The following is a 14,244-nucleotide window of genomic DNA, read 5'->3' on the forward strand; positions in this document are numbered from 1 at the left end:
ACATGGCCTATGCATAGATCACACATTAATTGAGGTTTGGGTCTCTGTCACCTTCTCCTCCCCAAAGACCTCCCCCAATACTCACCAACCACCTGTGCCCCCAACTGTGTAAAATCTAAACAAAACGAAATGTGGAAAAACTCTTGCCCTTCTCTGGAATGATTCCTGATTTTTCCTCTGAGGTTAATTTAACAGGAGCTCACAAACCTTTCTCAGAGCCTTCATATAGGCGGCAGCTTTTTTCTTGTATTGCAGCATGCACTCAGCTGAAAGAGGACTAATGAAGCCACTCGCTGCCTTAGGCCCGTAGCTCAGAGAAGCAATGAAGTAGTCCACATTGTTGCTGAAGAAAGATGCAATCTAAATCAAGTGTGACAAGAAAATAGATTTTGTTTTCCAATCATGTATCTAAAATATAGACCTAATAGTTTTCGAAGCAAAGTTAAAGGTGCCGGCATGGAAATGAAATTTCAACACCTGCCAAAAGCCCACATTTACTTGGGAAGAATTCCTAGGCCAATGATTTGTAATAGAAAGACAATACCAGTATAAAGATTGAGACCAGACTTCTGACATGTCTCAACCTCGACAATGTCTATTCTTTCTGAAAACCAAGACTGAATTCGGGTTTATTCTGGGGATGATGTTCATGGGCCATTTACCTCATTAATTTCTGCCACTAGTCTCAAAATATGCATGTTTGGATTTATATATTCCATTTGTATTTTAACTTTGAATGTTTCCAATTCCAACATGAGACAGGACACAGCATCTTGAATATGATAACTCTACTTAAATTTAATTCTGTAAATCTCAATTTATGATCTACAAATATAATAAAGACTAAATCTGTGTAAGCAGGCACAAAGACCCATGACTGAGCCATGACTTTGAATTTATAGTGTTGTATGAAATGGTGATATAAATAAAAATGTCTGAGAAGGTTATTAGCCAAAAAAATTAAAGTGCTGCATACATTAAAGAATATCCTATTTTGATAAATAAGAAGTGACTTATGGAACAAAGTATCCTACACCTTGGCAAAAATTGGCCAGAAAGTAAGCAAGCAATCACTAATGGTCTGAAAGTTTTTATTTTTCATTAGTATTTTACTATGTCAAATGAAATTCTACACTAGGTAGTATTCAAGAAAATAAAGGATTCTAAAAGTCTTGAGCTTTATATTCCTTGTAAATGACATGGATAATCATATACCCAGGATTTGCATTTTAGGTCATAGCAATACATGGTGAGGTTTACATTCTTTCCTCTTTCTAGTATTTGTACATTTTCTAAATGTTCTTCAATATGCATATGTTACATTTTCCTACTGGGCTTTTAAAAATTATATACCATAAAATTTAGTTTAATCAAATCACATTAGCTAGATATTAAGCTGCCACCAACTAACATTAGTTCAGATACTTACTTCAGTTAAAAACCATTTTTAGGGGTGCCTGGGTGGCTCAGTTGGTTAAGCGTCTGACTCTTGATTTTGGCTCAGGTCATGATCTCGTGGTTTTTTAGTTCATGCCCTGTGTCGGGCTCTACACTGACAGTGCGGGGCCTGCTTGGGATCCTCTATCACTCTCTCTCCCTCCCCCTCTGTCTCTCTCTTTCCCTCTCTCTCTCTCAGAATAAACTTTAAAAAAAAACTTATAAAAATTGCACAATTTTTCACAGTCAGATACCTTCCCTTGAGACATTTTAAGGTTTCAGGTAAAGCAAATCTAAAATTAGCTTATATAAAGGTATTTAATATTTCAGAATTTTCATAAAAGTTAGAAACTGCAGAAACGCCTCTAAAGTGCTAACATTCTCTTCTTCCAGAAGTTTTCTTAATTAAATCAAGGTCAGAATTATCTTCAGAAAGCTTCAGCATGCCTGTAGATGCAAGCGATCAAGAGGGTACAGCTGGGATGGTCTTCTGGCTGAGGAACCCTGGAGGCACAGATCTGTGTGCTGACAGAACCCAAAGATAACACCCTCTAATTATGGCCCCAAGCACTGCAAAGTGTCACAAAGACCAGTCTGAGTCGGGGAAAGATGAGAAAGAGGACACTGAATATGTAATACGATCGGTGATCACTTCTGGTTAACTTAATTACCTGAAAAAAATGTGTTCCTGTTATGGGCAACCTGTCAGAAAAATAATGGTATATAAACACAAGTAGAAATTAACATTTCCTTGAGAAATTAGGTTGCATCCACAGAAATAAATGGGCTAAGATAGTTCTGAATACAGTCCTTTTGGTTACACATATATGGGTAGTTCCCAGAGAAATATGAATCAGTAAAGGTGCTGATGACAGCCACATGAACACATACTGACAATGTGACAGCTGCTGAAGCCAGAATATCCAAGACAGAATTTTTAGAGAAAATGCATTTTGGCCAGTTTATCATAATAATTAAGTGCTTAATGACCCAAATAATTATTATCTAATATTAATAGCTCAATGAAAAGACATATGTTCAAAGTCACCTTAAAAGTTCTTGTTAAGAAACAAAACCACAGAGGTAGCATTAGGACAAGTGTTATCGAAAAACAAAAAACCAGGAAGGAAAAAAACCAAAATATTAATGAAGGTTTTATTGGTTCTTTTTTCTTTTTATGTAATTTCCCAATTTCTATACAGCAGACATTTGATATATACAAAGATGTATACTGATCATCAAATATCTCACTAAAAAATAAACTGTGAGTGATCTACTTACTCATCACGAATGCTAAACAGTCACTCTCCTGTTGCTTTAAATATTGGGCAGTGAGAAGGAAAAGGGAGACAACTTTATTTTACAAAAAAGTCTGATATTCCAAACTTCTTTTACAGATTAATTTTCCTATGTCATTTAAGGAAGGAAAAGAAAGGAGCTTACTTAAGAATTAAATTTAATGTCAATATAAACCAGAGAAAACTTACCTTTCCTGCTCCATTTGTTAATGCTACTACTGAGGACAGGATACAGTCATTAGTTGTAATGAGCTTCTGTGTTGCTGTTGGAAGTTCATGCTCTATTGTAGCTTTCTGATTGTAATGTTTAGAAATATCTATAAAAGCAATCAAATGAAAACTATTACCATCCATACACAAGTTGCATACAGATAACCAGCCCGTTCACTACTCTCATATCTGCTTTTAGAGATTTACACAGTAAATTTGACCAAAAAATGATCCCAAATATATCGGGATTGTCCTGAGTATCAATTAGGTCACAAATCCATGTGGAAAGAATAGAGCCAAGTGAGGGTCTCTTAACACCATCCTGATGTCTCTATTATAGTCACCAGCTTACGGGTCTGATTCTCCCTCTTTCGAGTGTTTGCTCTTATTCTAGTGTTGAGTAAATGACCCTGACCAGTATTTACCAGTTAAAAACGCTGTTTTAATAGTCTGGCAGGCACAAATGAGAATTCATCTTGTACTTATATAAGCTAACCATGAGGCTGGAAGAGAATGACCAACACGATCTCCTGCAATCCTTACTGGCCTTAGTCAGTCTGCCAGTACACACCCTAACAAACACTGACAAGGATCGTCACAGCCAAACTGGGACTGAATCCTCCAGTGTATGGCTTCACGTGCTACTGCTTCCAGTCCCAGAATATTACAACAAAGGCCTTTGGTTAGAAAAGCACAGGAGAGACTTAAATATAAAAAACATGAGGAGAAATTGCAGTAGGTGAAACCGGCCAAATGACTTAAGGTTGGGGTTTTCTGGGTCTCTGAGAAAGAATGATTTTGTCCTGGAAATAAGGGATAATGGGAGAATCTTAAGACAACACTGATTTATAAGGAAGGGTAATTATATTTTTAAATAATAAAGTGTTTACAATTCATTCTCCTCTGAATTTTTTAGAATACTTCAGGTACAACAGCACTAATTATCCCTACCAACAAAGCTAAAAATAATCACAAAATATGAGAATTTTTATAATGGGTGTGTATGCAGAGAACTGCATTTATTCAGAATCAAGAAGTCTAGTTAATTCTAGATTATGGATAATTAAAAAGAAATAAGACTAGAAAGAAATGGTTTTTGAGATTTAACCTGATATGATCATGGTATTTTAACACAAAATCACTGTTTTATGAATAGAATTATTTTTACTAAAATTTTTAAACTGGGGAATTGTTTTAGTTATATATTTAATATACATATACGCACATATATGTAAACTTTCAGAGTCACAGAAAAGTTACAGAGACTTTTCTGTATACCTTTTAGCCAGTTTTCCCTGTTGTTAACACCTTACATTACAGTTGCCACAGCAAAAGAATCAACTAATTAGTATATTACTATTATATTTACGTTTTCAAAAATAAATGATTATCCTCTATATATTCATAAGATACCCAAGTGAATAAAAATTCGACTGGGGGCACCTAGGTGGCTTAGTCAGTTGGGCATTAACTTCAGCTCAGGTCATGATCTCACAGTTCATAAGTTCGAGCCCCGCACTGGGCTCTGTACTGAGAGCTTGGAACCTGGAGCCTGCTTCAGATTCTGTGTCTCCCTCTCTCTCTGTCCCTCCCCCCACTTGCTCACATGCACGCACGCTCTCTCTCTCTCTCTCTAAAATAAACATTAAAAAAATTTTTTTGATTTGAACACTGAACACTCTTATATACTGAACTTGCTAGCCCCTAACACAGACATTTTCTCTCTACACACCACAGAAAGGTTTGGTCGCAATTTTGCTAGAAGTACACAAAACTATGATACAACTTGGCTGGCAGTAATCTTAGGTGATCAGCAGGTGACTGAGATACTTAATGAAAGTCATATAATACTATGAATACTTACATGGCTTCTACTGGACCTGTGCCACTGCAGTTTGACAACAGTAATTCTCCTAATCAAATTGTGTACTCTTTATCAAGTTGAAATATTTCAATTATTTAGGGTGTTCCTTGACATTAAATTTTAAATCCAAAAAGAACAAAGAAATCATGCAACCTAAGCCCAGAGATTTATTTTTCTCTTATGTTTCCTATGAGTCTACCTGCTTTAGACCTGAGACTAAAAATCAACAATTCTCAGGGAGCCTAGGTAGCTCAATCAGTTAAGCATCCAACTCTTGATTTCAGCTCAGGTCATGATCTCACAATTCATGAGTTCAAGCCCCACATCAGGCTCTGAGCTAATAGTGCAAAGCCTGCTTGAGATTCTCTCTACCCTCCCTCCCCTTTTGTGCTCACGCTCTCTCTCTCAAAAAAAAAATAAACTTTAAAAAAATAACAATTCTCCCTCAGAATTCACTTGTTAAAAGATTAATTCACTCCTATTTTAAATCCATGTAGGACAGACATTTTAATATATCTCTAGCTCTCTTTTTACAATGACACCTGCCTGCCTTCTAACTTAGATCAAGCAATTATTCAGGGCAAAGCAGGAAGGGAAGAGGCTTGAAATGAGAGTTCTCTGAAACATAAAGCTTCTTCTGTTAATGCCAGTTGATATTCACTCTGAGTTTCCATGAGAGATACCCACCAGTCTTACAAGTTAAGTAAAAAGACAGATTTAAACTGTAAACCTAGTAACAGGACCCCATAATCTTGCCAACCACCCTTCATGTTTCCCAATATTCTCTCTTTACGTTATGTTTTCAAGGACAGAAACAAGTGGAGGAACTAAGGGGGTTGGGGGGGGGGGGGTGCCTCTGATCCTCCCATAAGTTCCATTAGCTCAGGTCCCAAATAACAAACAGTAACATTCTTAGATTTGGACCACTTGGTGTCTTAATCTTATGTAATGTTTGAATAAAAGCATCTGAATAGGGGTGTCTGGCTGGCTCAGTTGATGGAGCATGTGAATCTTGATCTCGGGGTTGTAGGTTGGAGCCCCATGCTGGGTCCAGAGATTACTTAAAAAAAAAAAATCTTAAAAAAAGAAAGCATCTGTATAAAACTCTGCATATTATAGATTAATTAAAACAGAAATATAAATAAAATCGAGATTTTTTTTTTTAATGTAAAGGAAGCTTTAACACCCCTCTTATTGGATAGCTACCCTCCACTGCTCTCACCCATTCTTTATAGGAATGCTGGAGAAACTGCTAGCAAGAACAAATAATAATATCAGCATAGCAAAATTTAGAAACTAAAACCAAAAACTGTAGCAACAGCTACCTATGGTTTCAATGGCCTAGCTCTGGGTTAATTAAAGTCCTGGAAGAGAGGACCATAGCTAGGTTTTAACTTCCCAAACCAAAAGCTGCACAGGAAAAAGGTACCATGCCCTTAGGTCCTCTACACAGCAGACTAGTTCTGCTGGGTTTGGGCTGACTCTTGTCATCTGCCACCAAGACTGTCTATTCAAGCTGTGATTCCTACAGCCACGGCTAGCCCTAGAAGTACAGTGATTTTTTTAAATTCCTTATAATTGGAGACGAGCCACAAAAAGGTATATTCTCCATACTGAAAGGTAAGACAGTGCTAGCTAATACTGCTGACACTAAGACTGAATGATTCCCAGTGCTGGAGGTTACATGCCAACCTACAAGAGGGCCTGAATACACCCATCTTGTACATGCTTTCCAACAGTCTTAAGGCTTTAAAATTATTTTCTGTGAAACTAGTAATTGGTCCCTAATTGTTACCTAAGTACCACAATGAATAATCTAGGCTATTATTAATCTGGGCTATTTCCAATAATTGCTTCTGCCCTTTCCTCCTTCTCCTACCCCAACTCTCTTCAAAAGGAAAAGAAGAAAAAAACCTACAAGCCATGCAGACCCACAGACTGAAAAGTCGACTCAGGATCACAGTTAGCTAAGAAGCATATGAAATGTCCTTCAGCCGACTATATTCTTTGTACATAGCAATTAAAAACTAATCAAAGTTTAAAACCAGACCTCCACTCCTTAAGTCTCCCCTGAACAAAACAGGCCTTAAAATGGGTACTTTATTTCATTTTATTTTTTTGAGAGAGAGAGAGTGGGTGCAAGTGAGTGACGGGCAGAGACAGAGAGGGAGAGAGAGAGGAGGGAATTAAAATGGGCACTTTAAACTTAAAAATGCACAGGATGGTGGAAAGTGGGTACATTCTTTCTTGGGACTTTAAACCCTGGATTCCTCAACTCCTTCATGCTTGGGCTCTAACAAGTGCAAAGTATTTTGCTAAATGCCTCTGAATAGCATGTCTGGCTTGATAAAATTCACACACCTGCCTTAAATCAGTGCAATGTATTTTTGGCCAAAGTACTGTGCACAAGGGTTTCTCTTCAGCACTGTGTTTACCTTCTGAAATGAAGCAGATGGAAAAAACAGAAGGCAGTGAGCTGCGCACTTCAACATAAGCCAAATGCTACTAAGCCTTTTTCTGGGGTCTATTAGCCTTGGTGATATTGGTTTAATCTCATTTGGGCAGATCTGAGAAAATGAGATGAAGGGTTTTCAGCTTATTTATGTTCTTTCCAAACCTCACCTTTCATGACATCATGAAATCCATGCAGAGCAGCACCAACATTTGTTAAGACAGAACTATAGTTCGTCCGAAGGAGTCCATCTGGCTCTGTACCTAGGAAACCAAAATCACAAGCCTAAGCATTTTCCCAGAAGACTTCGCCTAAAAACCTGAGAGCTCACCTGCTTCCTCTACTCTTGGGAAGAGAGAAAATAAACATGGCTTGTGATATGTTGGAAATAATGGCTCCTGAAGTCTTTGCAAACACATTCAGATAGAAGAATGATAGATATACATCCAACTCATCTGCATTACCCACATCCACAAATATTTTTAATGGTTAAGAACCAAAATTACATTAAGTAGGATTACATATTTTATGATTCTTCTTAAAATAAAAGTTGAATTTTCACCTTGTAACTTCAGGACATATTTCTCAATTTCTCCTTTCCCTATACATGATTATTAGTTGAACATCACTAAAAACATCATTATTCAAATATCAGCGCTCCACTTCTGGCATGACAGCATTAGCAGTTCCACAGGCCCTCTGAGCTCACAGCATGGAGCCTGCTTGGGATTCTCCCTACCTCTCTCTCTGCCCCTTCCGTGCGCACAGGTGCAGATGCTCTCATGCGTGTGCGCGCGCGCTCTCTCTCTCTCTCTCTCTCTCACTCTCACACACACACACACACACACACACACACACAAAATAAACTTAAAAGAAAAAAAAAGCCCAAATTTAACTGGATCATCTGTGAAGCAATTTATGCCCCAAAGGCATTGTTGAAAACAAGACAAGCAGCCAGTCAGCAATCAGTGGAGTTTAATCTCCACGTGACTAAGAAACAAAACAGGAGGGGTGCCTGGGTGGCTCAGTGGGCTAACCATCAGACTCCTGATATGGGCTCAGTTCATGATCTCATGGTCCCTGTGCTGGAACCCCACATCGCACTCCATGCCAATAGTGCACAGTCTGCTTAGGATTCTCTCACCTTCTCTCTGCTCCTCCCCTACTAGTGCTCGCGCTCTCTCTCTCTCTCTCTCTCAAAATAAACTTTTAAAAAAAGAAGGAACAGGGGCGCCTGGGTGGCTCAGTCAGTTGGGCATCCGGCTTTGGCTCAGGTCATGATCTCACAGTTTGTGAGCTCGAGCCCCACGTTGGGCTCTGTGTGGACAGCTCAGAGCTTGGAGCCTGATTAGGATTCTGCACCTTCCTCTCTCTCTGCTCCTCCTCCTCTCTCTCTCTCTCCAAATTAAACATTAAAGAAACATTAAAAAAAAAAAAGAAGGAACAAAACTGGGAAAGGGCCCTGACAAAACCACTGTTACCCAGGGTGACTGTGGGCCTGCCCATGGCTAAACCCCCTGAGAAACAACATCAGGGTGATTACTCTGAAAAACTACAAAATAAAATTAAAGAAGGTCTGTCTAGATGCAAAAATACAGCATGTTCATGAACCAGAAAACTCAACATTATTAAGATGGCAATACTCCCTGTGTGAGTTTCCTAGGGCTGCCGTGACAAAGTGCTACAAAGGGAGTGGTTTAAAACCACAGAAAACAGCTCTCTTACAGTTCTGGAAGCCAGAAGTCTGAAATCAAAGCTGTGCTAACAGGGCCACACTTCCTCTGAAGGCTCCAGAGAATAGTTCCTTGCCTCTCCCAGCTTCTGTTGGCCCACATGTTCCTTGACTTATGGCAGGATTAACTCCAATCCCTGCCTTGGTCTTCATATGGCCTCCCTGAGTCTCTCCTGTGTCTCTATATGTCTCCAAATCTCTCCTTATAAGGATGGTAGTCATTGGACTGACAGGGCTCTCCCTAAACTAGTAAGACCTCATCTTACCTTGATTACATCTGCAGAGATCCTATTTCCAAATAAAGTTGTATACACAGATACCAGAGTAGAATTTCACGTATTTTGGGGAGACAAACTCCCCAGACTGATCTACAGATTCAGTGCAATCCCTGTCAGAATCCCAGCTGACTTCTTTGTAGAAACTGACAAGCTGATTCTAAAATTTACATGAAATTACAAGGGAACAAGAATAGTCAAACAGATGTCCCTGGGTGGCTCAGTTCCTCCAGCTCTTTGGTTTCAGCTCAGGTTATGATCCCATGGTTTGTGGGTTCAAAACCTGTGTTGGGGGGCGCCTGGGTGGCGCAGTCGGGTAGGCGTCCGACTTCATCCAGGTCACGATCTCACGGTCCGTGAGTTCGAGCCCCGCGTCAGGCTCTGGGCTGATGGCTCGGAGCCTGGAGCCTGTTTCCGATTCTGTGTCTCCCTCTCTCTCTGCCCCTCCCCCGTTCATGCTCTGTCTCTCTCTGTCCCAAAAATAAATAAACGTTGAAAAAAAAAAAAAATTTAAATAAAAAAAAAACCTGTGTTGGGCTCCATGTTGACAGTGCAGAGCCTGCTTGGGATTCTCTCCCTCTCTCTCCCTCTGCTCCTCCTTCACTCTCACTCACATTCTCTCTTTCTCTCTCCCTCCCTCTCTCTCAAAATAAATCAATAAACATAAAAAAAAGAAAGAATACTCAAATAATCTTGACAAAGAACAAACTAGGAGGACTCTCACTTCCTGATCTCAAAACTTACCCAAAAGCAACAGTCATCAAGACAGTATAGTATTGGCATAGGACTGACACATATATAGATTAATGGAATAAACCTGAGAGTCTAGAATTAAATCCATAAACCTATGATCAACTGATTCTTAACAAGTGTGCCAAGGTCATTCAATAAGGAAAAAAGTCTTTTCAATAAATGGCGCTGAGACAACTAGATATACACCTCACACCAGATAAAAAAGTTAACTCAAAATAGATCAAGGACCTAAACATGAAAGCTAAAACTATAAAATTCTTAGAAGAAAACATAGGGGTAAGTCTTTATGACCTCATATTTGACCATGGATTCTTAGACACCAAAAGCACAAACAATAAAATAAAAATAAATTGATTTCATGTAAATTAAAAAACTTTTGTGCTTCAATGGACACCATCAAAAAGTGAAAAGATAACCCACAAAATGGAAGAAAATATTGCCAATCATATATCCAAAAAGGGATTTGTATCTAGAGTATATAAAGTACACTCACAGGGGTACCTGGGTGGCTCCGTCAATTACGCATCTGACTTTGGCTCAGGTCATGATCTCTTGGCTTATGGGTTTGAGCCCCACGTCGGACTCTAAGCTGACAGCTCAGCCTGGAGCTTGCTTCAGATTCTATGTCTCCCTCTCTCTCTGCCCCTCCCATATTCATGTTCTGTCTCTCTTTCAAAAATTAATGAACATTGAAAAAAAAATTTTAAAAACAGGACTCCTGGGTGGCTCAGTCAGTTAAGCGTCCAACTTCAGCTCAGATCATGATCTCACAGTTCATGAGTTCAAGCCCCGTGCTGACAGTTTAGAGCCTGGAGCCTGCTTCAGATTCTGTGTCTTCTTCTCTGCCTCTCCCCAGCTCATGCTTGCTCTCTCTCTAGCTCTCTCTCTCTCTCAAAAAAAAAAATAATTAAAAAAAAATTTTTTATAAAAAAAATAAAAATAAAATAACACTTACAACTCAATAATAAAAAGACAACCTAATTGAAAAATGGAGAAAAAATCTGAATAAATCTATTTCCAAAGAAGACACACAAATGGCCAATAAGGACATGAAAAGATGCTTGACCTCATTAGACATCAGGGAAATACAAATCAAAAGAGCAATGAGACACCACGTCAGAAAGTTGAATAATAACACTAGGATGGCTAAAATCAAAAAGCCAGATAATAACAAGTATTGGTGAGGATGTGGAGAAATCAGAACCCTGCTGGTGGGAAGCCACCTTGCAAAACAGTGTGGCAGTTCTTCCAACAGTTAAGTATAGTTGTTACCATATGACCCAGCAATTCCACTCCTAGGTATATACCCAACAGAAATGAAAGCTAGTCCACTCAAACACTGTTCACAAATATCTATAGCATCACTATTCATAACAGCCAAAAGGTGGAAAACAATAGAAAGCATCAACTGATAGGTAAATAAAATGTGGTATATCTCTACAATGGGAGGGTACTCTGTAATAAAAAGGAATGGATTATTGATACATGCTTCCTGTTGGGTGAATCTTGAGAACATTATGCTGAGTGAAAAAAAAGCAGTCACAAAAAACCATGTTACATGATTCTGTTTATACAAAGTGTTCAGAATAGGCAAACTTATGAGCAGAAAGTACGTTAGTAGTTGCTTAAAGCCAAGGAGGGGTGGAACAGGGGAAAAAGAAGGTGATAGCTAAAGTATACAGGGTTTCTGCTTCAAGTGATGAAAATATTTTAAAATTAACTTTGATATATGATGGTGCATATATTTGTGAATATACTAAAAACCACTGAATGTTATACTTTAAATCGGTAAACTGTATAGTATGTAAATTATATCACATTAAAGCTGTTACAAAAAAAAAAAAAATCACAGTTCCAGAAAAATCATGTCATTCTTAAAACATCGCTTAAACTGAGATCCATTCAATTACCTGAAAATATTCTCCTCAAATTAGACGAAAGGGAAACAAATGATATTTTTACTTCTAAACCTCCCCCCCCTCCTATTCTACTTGTTGGGAAGTTGCTACAAATTCTTATGCTTTGCCCCTCTGCATTTAAAAAAGAGGATTGTGAGGGGTGCCTGGGTGGCTCAGGCAGTTGGGTGTCCGACTTCGGCTCAGGTCATGATCTCATGGTTCATGGGTTTGAGCCCCGCATCAGGCTCTGTACTGACAGCTCAGAGTCTGGAGCCTGTTTTGGATTCTGTGTCTCCCTCTCTCTCTGTCCCTCCCCTGCCCGTGCTCTCTCTCAGTCTCTCAAAAATAAATAAACATTAAAAAAAAAATTTTTTTTTTTAAAAAGAAGATGGTGAGAAAGGAAATTAATATTTAATGCATGTCTTCAATGCCTGATTCTGTACATTCTTAATTTAACTTAAAAATCATTTTACCTCCATTTTTAAATGGGAAGACAGGTACAGAGAGATAAAGCAAGTTGCCTAAGACCATAAACGTGTAAGGGGCTGGGGGACTTGAGTTCAAGTTTTTCTGACTCTAGATCCTGCATTCTTCCTGCTCAAACAAACTAAACATCTCCTTCTCCAGCTTCTTGTACTCTCAGTTCTTCAGGTTGAACCATGAGCAACAAACAAACATACTTGGCAAAGCGAGAAGACCGACGTAAGTCTGCAGCTTCTCAAACACAGCTGTCATTTTTCTCATGTCCTGAGACAGCTCTAGATTCCTGGCTCTCAACGCAGATGTGCAAAGAGAAGATTCACATTCTTCTTCTAAACTAGGAATGAGCAGATTTTTCAAAAGTGAGCATCCTAACGATTTTCAAATAGCTACAATAAATCCTCTCAATTCTCAAACAACTAGATCCAAAGAGAAAACTTTACAAAAAAGAAAAAAAAATTATCTCATTTGTAAGTTTCCATTTTTTAAACCATAATACACATACCTGTTGGCTGCAAATGTCAAAGGAGTAACAGAGGACTAAGTGGGAAATAAAAAAAAAAAGAAAGGCAGGTGTCCATTGTCTTTCCATTCTGAGAACAGCACAAAATTATTTCTCTTAAGAATATTTTGAGGAAAAAAATATTTTGAGGAGGGGTGCCTGGCTGGCTCAGGTGATAGAGCATGCAATTCTTGATCTTGGGGTCATGAGTTCAAGCCCCACACCGGGCACAGAGCTGAAAGGAAAAGGAAAAGGAAAAGGAAAAGGAAAAGGAAAAGGAAAAGGAAAAGGAAAAGGAAGGGAAAGGAAGGAAAAAGAAAAGAGAAGAAAAGAAAGAAAAGAGAAGAAAAAGAATACAAAAATATTTTGAGGAGAAAAATATCTCATAGACTGACTTCCTAAAGAGAACTGAACAGGAACCAGCAGACAGAGTCAATCATTAAGAAACCTTTATAGTATATGTATTTGTAAGGTTAAAAAAACAGGTGGATTTTTAACAGTATTTATTAAAAATGTGCAGGTAATCCCTCCCCTGTTCGTGCTCTGTCTCTCAAAAATAAATAAACATTAAAAAAATTTTAAAAATAAAATGCGCAGGTAATCAAGCAAAATGCTTTTTATATAAAGCTAGAAGAGTTATTATCACAGGAAAAATAATCATATCTCCCTCCTAGACCTTGCTACGTCTCTTTTTCTACTTTATAGCAGACAGCTTCATTTAATACTAAGCCCGTTTACAACTAAAAAACATGCCATTTTGTCAATTAAAGTGGTTTTGAAACCAATGATGAAAAGTTGCCTAAAAACATAAATATATGATGGGGTAGGGAACAACATTCCAAAAATAGGAATCTAAGGTCAAGAAAGGTCTTATCCAATGTTTCTAAAAACTCAATAGTGAAAAAATTAATTAAGGTAAAATAAAAATGCCTAAGTGTTTCAAGTAGTAAATACCACTTTTGCAGTGGTTCTCAGATTCCTCTTAAACATAAGCCAGATCAATAAGGTATATTCAATTTAGTGTTAAACTTCTAGAATCAATTTTCAAAAAACTTTAACTATACTGAACCATAAGATGTAAGAATCTGAATGAAACTGTAATTCATAATTATTCAAGTCCTAACTCCTTGATTCCTAAAATTCTATCATACCAACAAATCATAAAATTTGGTTACTGAAATAACTTTTAATTAAGAATTAAATAACATTTAATTAGGAAATAAAATGGCTTTTAACACATATTAAATGTTCCAAATAATGAAAGTATACATTTTTAAAAAGGTAAAACCTACTACTTTAGTTTTATAAGGATTTATGAACCATATTTGTATATTTTCAAAATC

At 37.8% G+C, this 14,244-nt stretch overlaps 1 protein-coding gene across 1 annotated transcript in view; it reads right to left on the reverse strand.

Annotated features, from left to right (window-relative positions):
- PPP1R21 (protein phosphatase 1 regulatory subunit 21) overlaps positions 1-14,244 on the reverse strand; it is a 63,919-nt gene that overhangs the window by 21,857 nt on the left and 27,818 nt on the right. Inside the window, exons 12-15 of the mRNA XM_060606318.3 lie at positions 12,600-12,736; positions 7,432-7,524; positions 2,925-3,052; positions 208-360 (exon numbers count right to left, since the gene is read on the reverse strand). Coding sequence (XP_060462301.3) covers positions 208-360; positions 2,925-3,052; positions 7,432-7,524; positions 12,600-12,736 — 511 coding nt within the window. The remainder of the gene's footprint in view (positions 1-207; positions 361-2,924; positions 3,053-7,431; positions 7,525-12,599; positions 12,737-14,244) is intronic.

The sequence above is a fragment of the Panthera onca genome, chromosome A3 (genome assembly GCF_046562875.1).
Source record: "Panthera onca isolate mPanOnc1 chromosome A3, mPanOnc1 haplotype 2, whole genome shotgun sequence".
In the NCBI taxonomy this organism is placed as follows: domain Eukaryota; kingdom Metazoa; phylum Chordata; class Mammalia; order Carnivora; family Felidae; genus Panthera; species Panthera onca.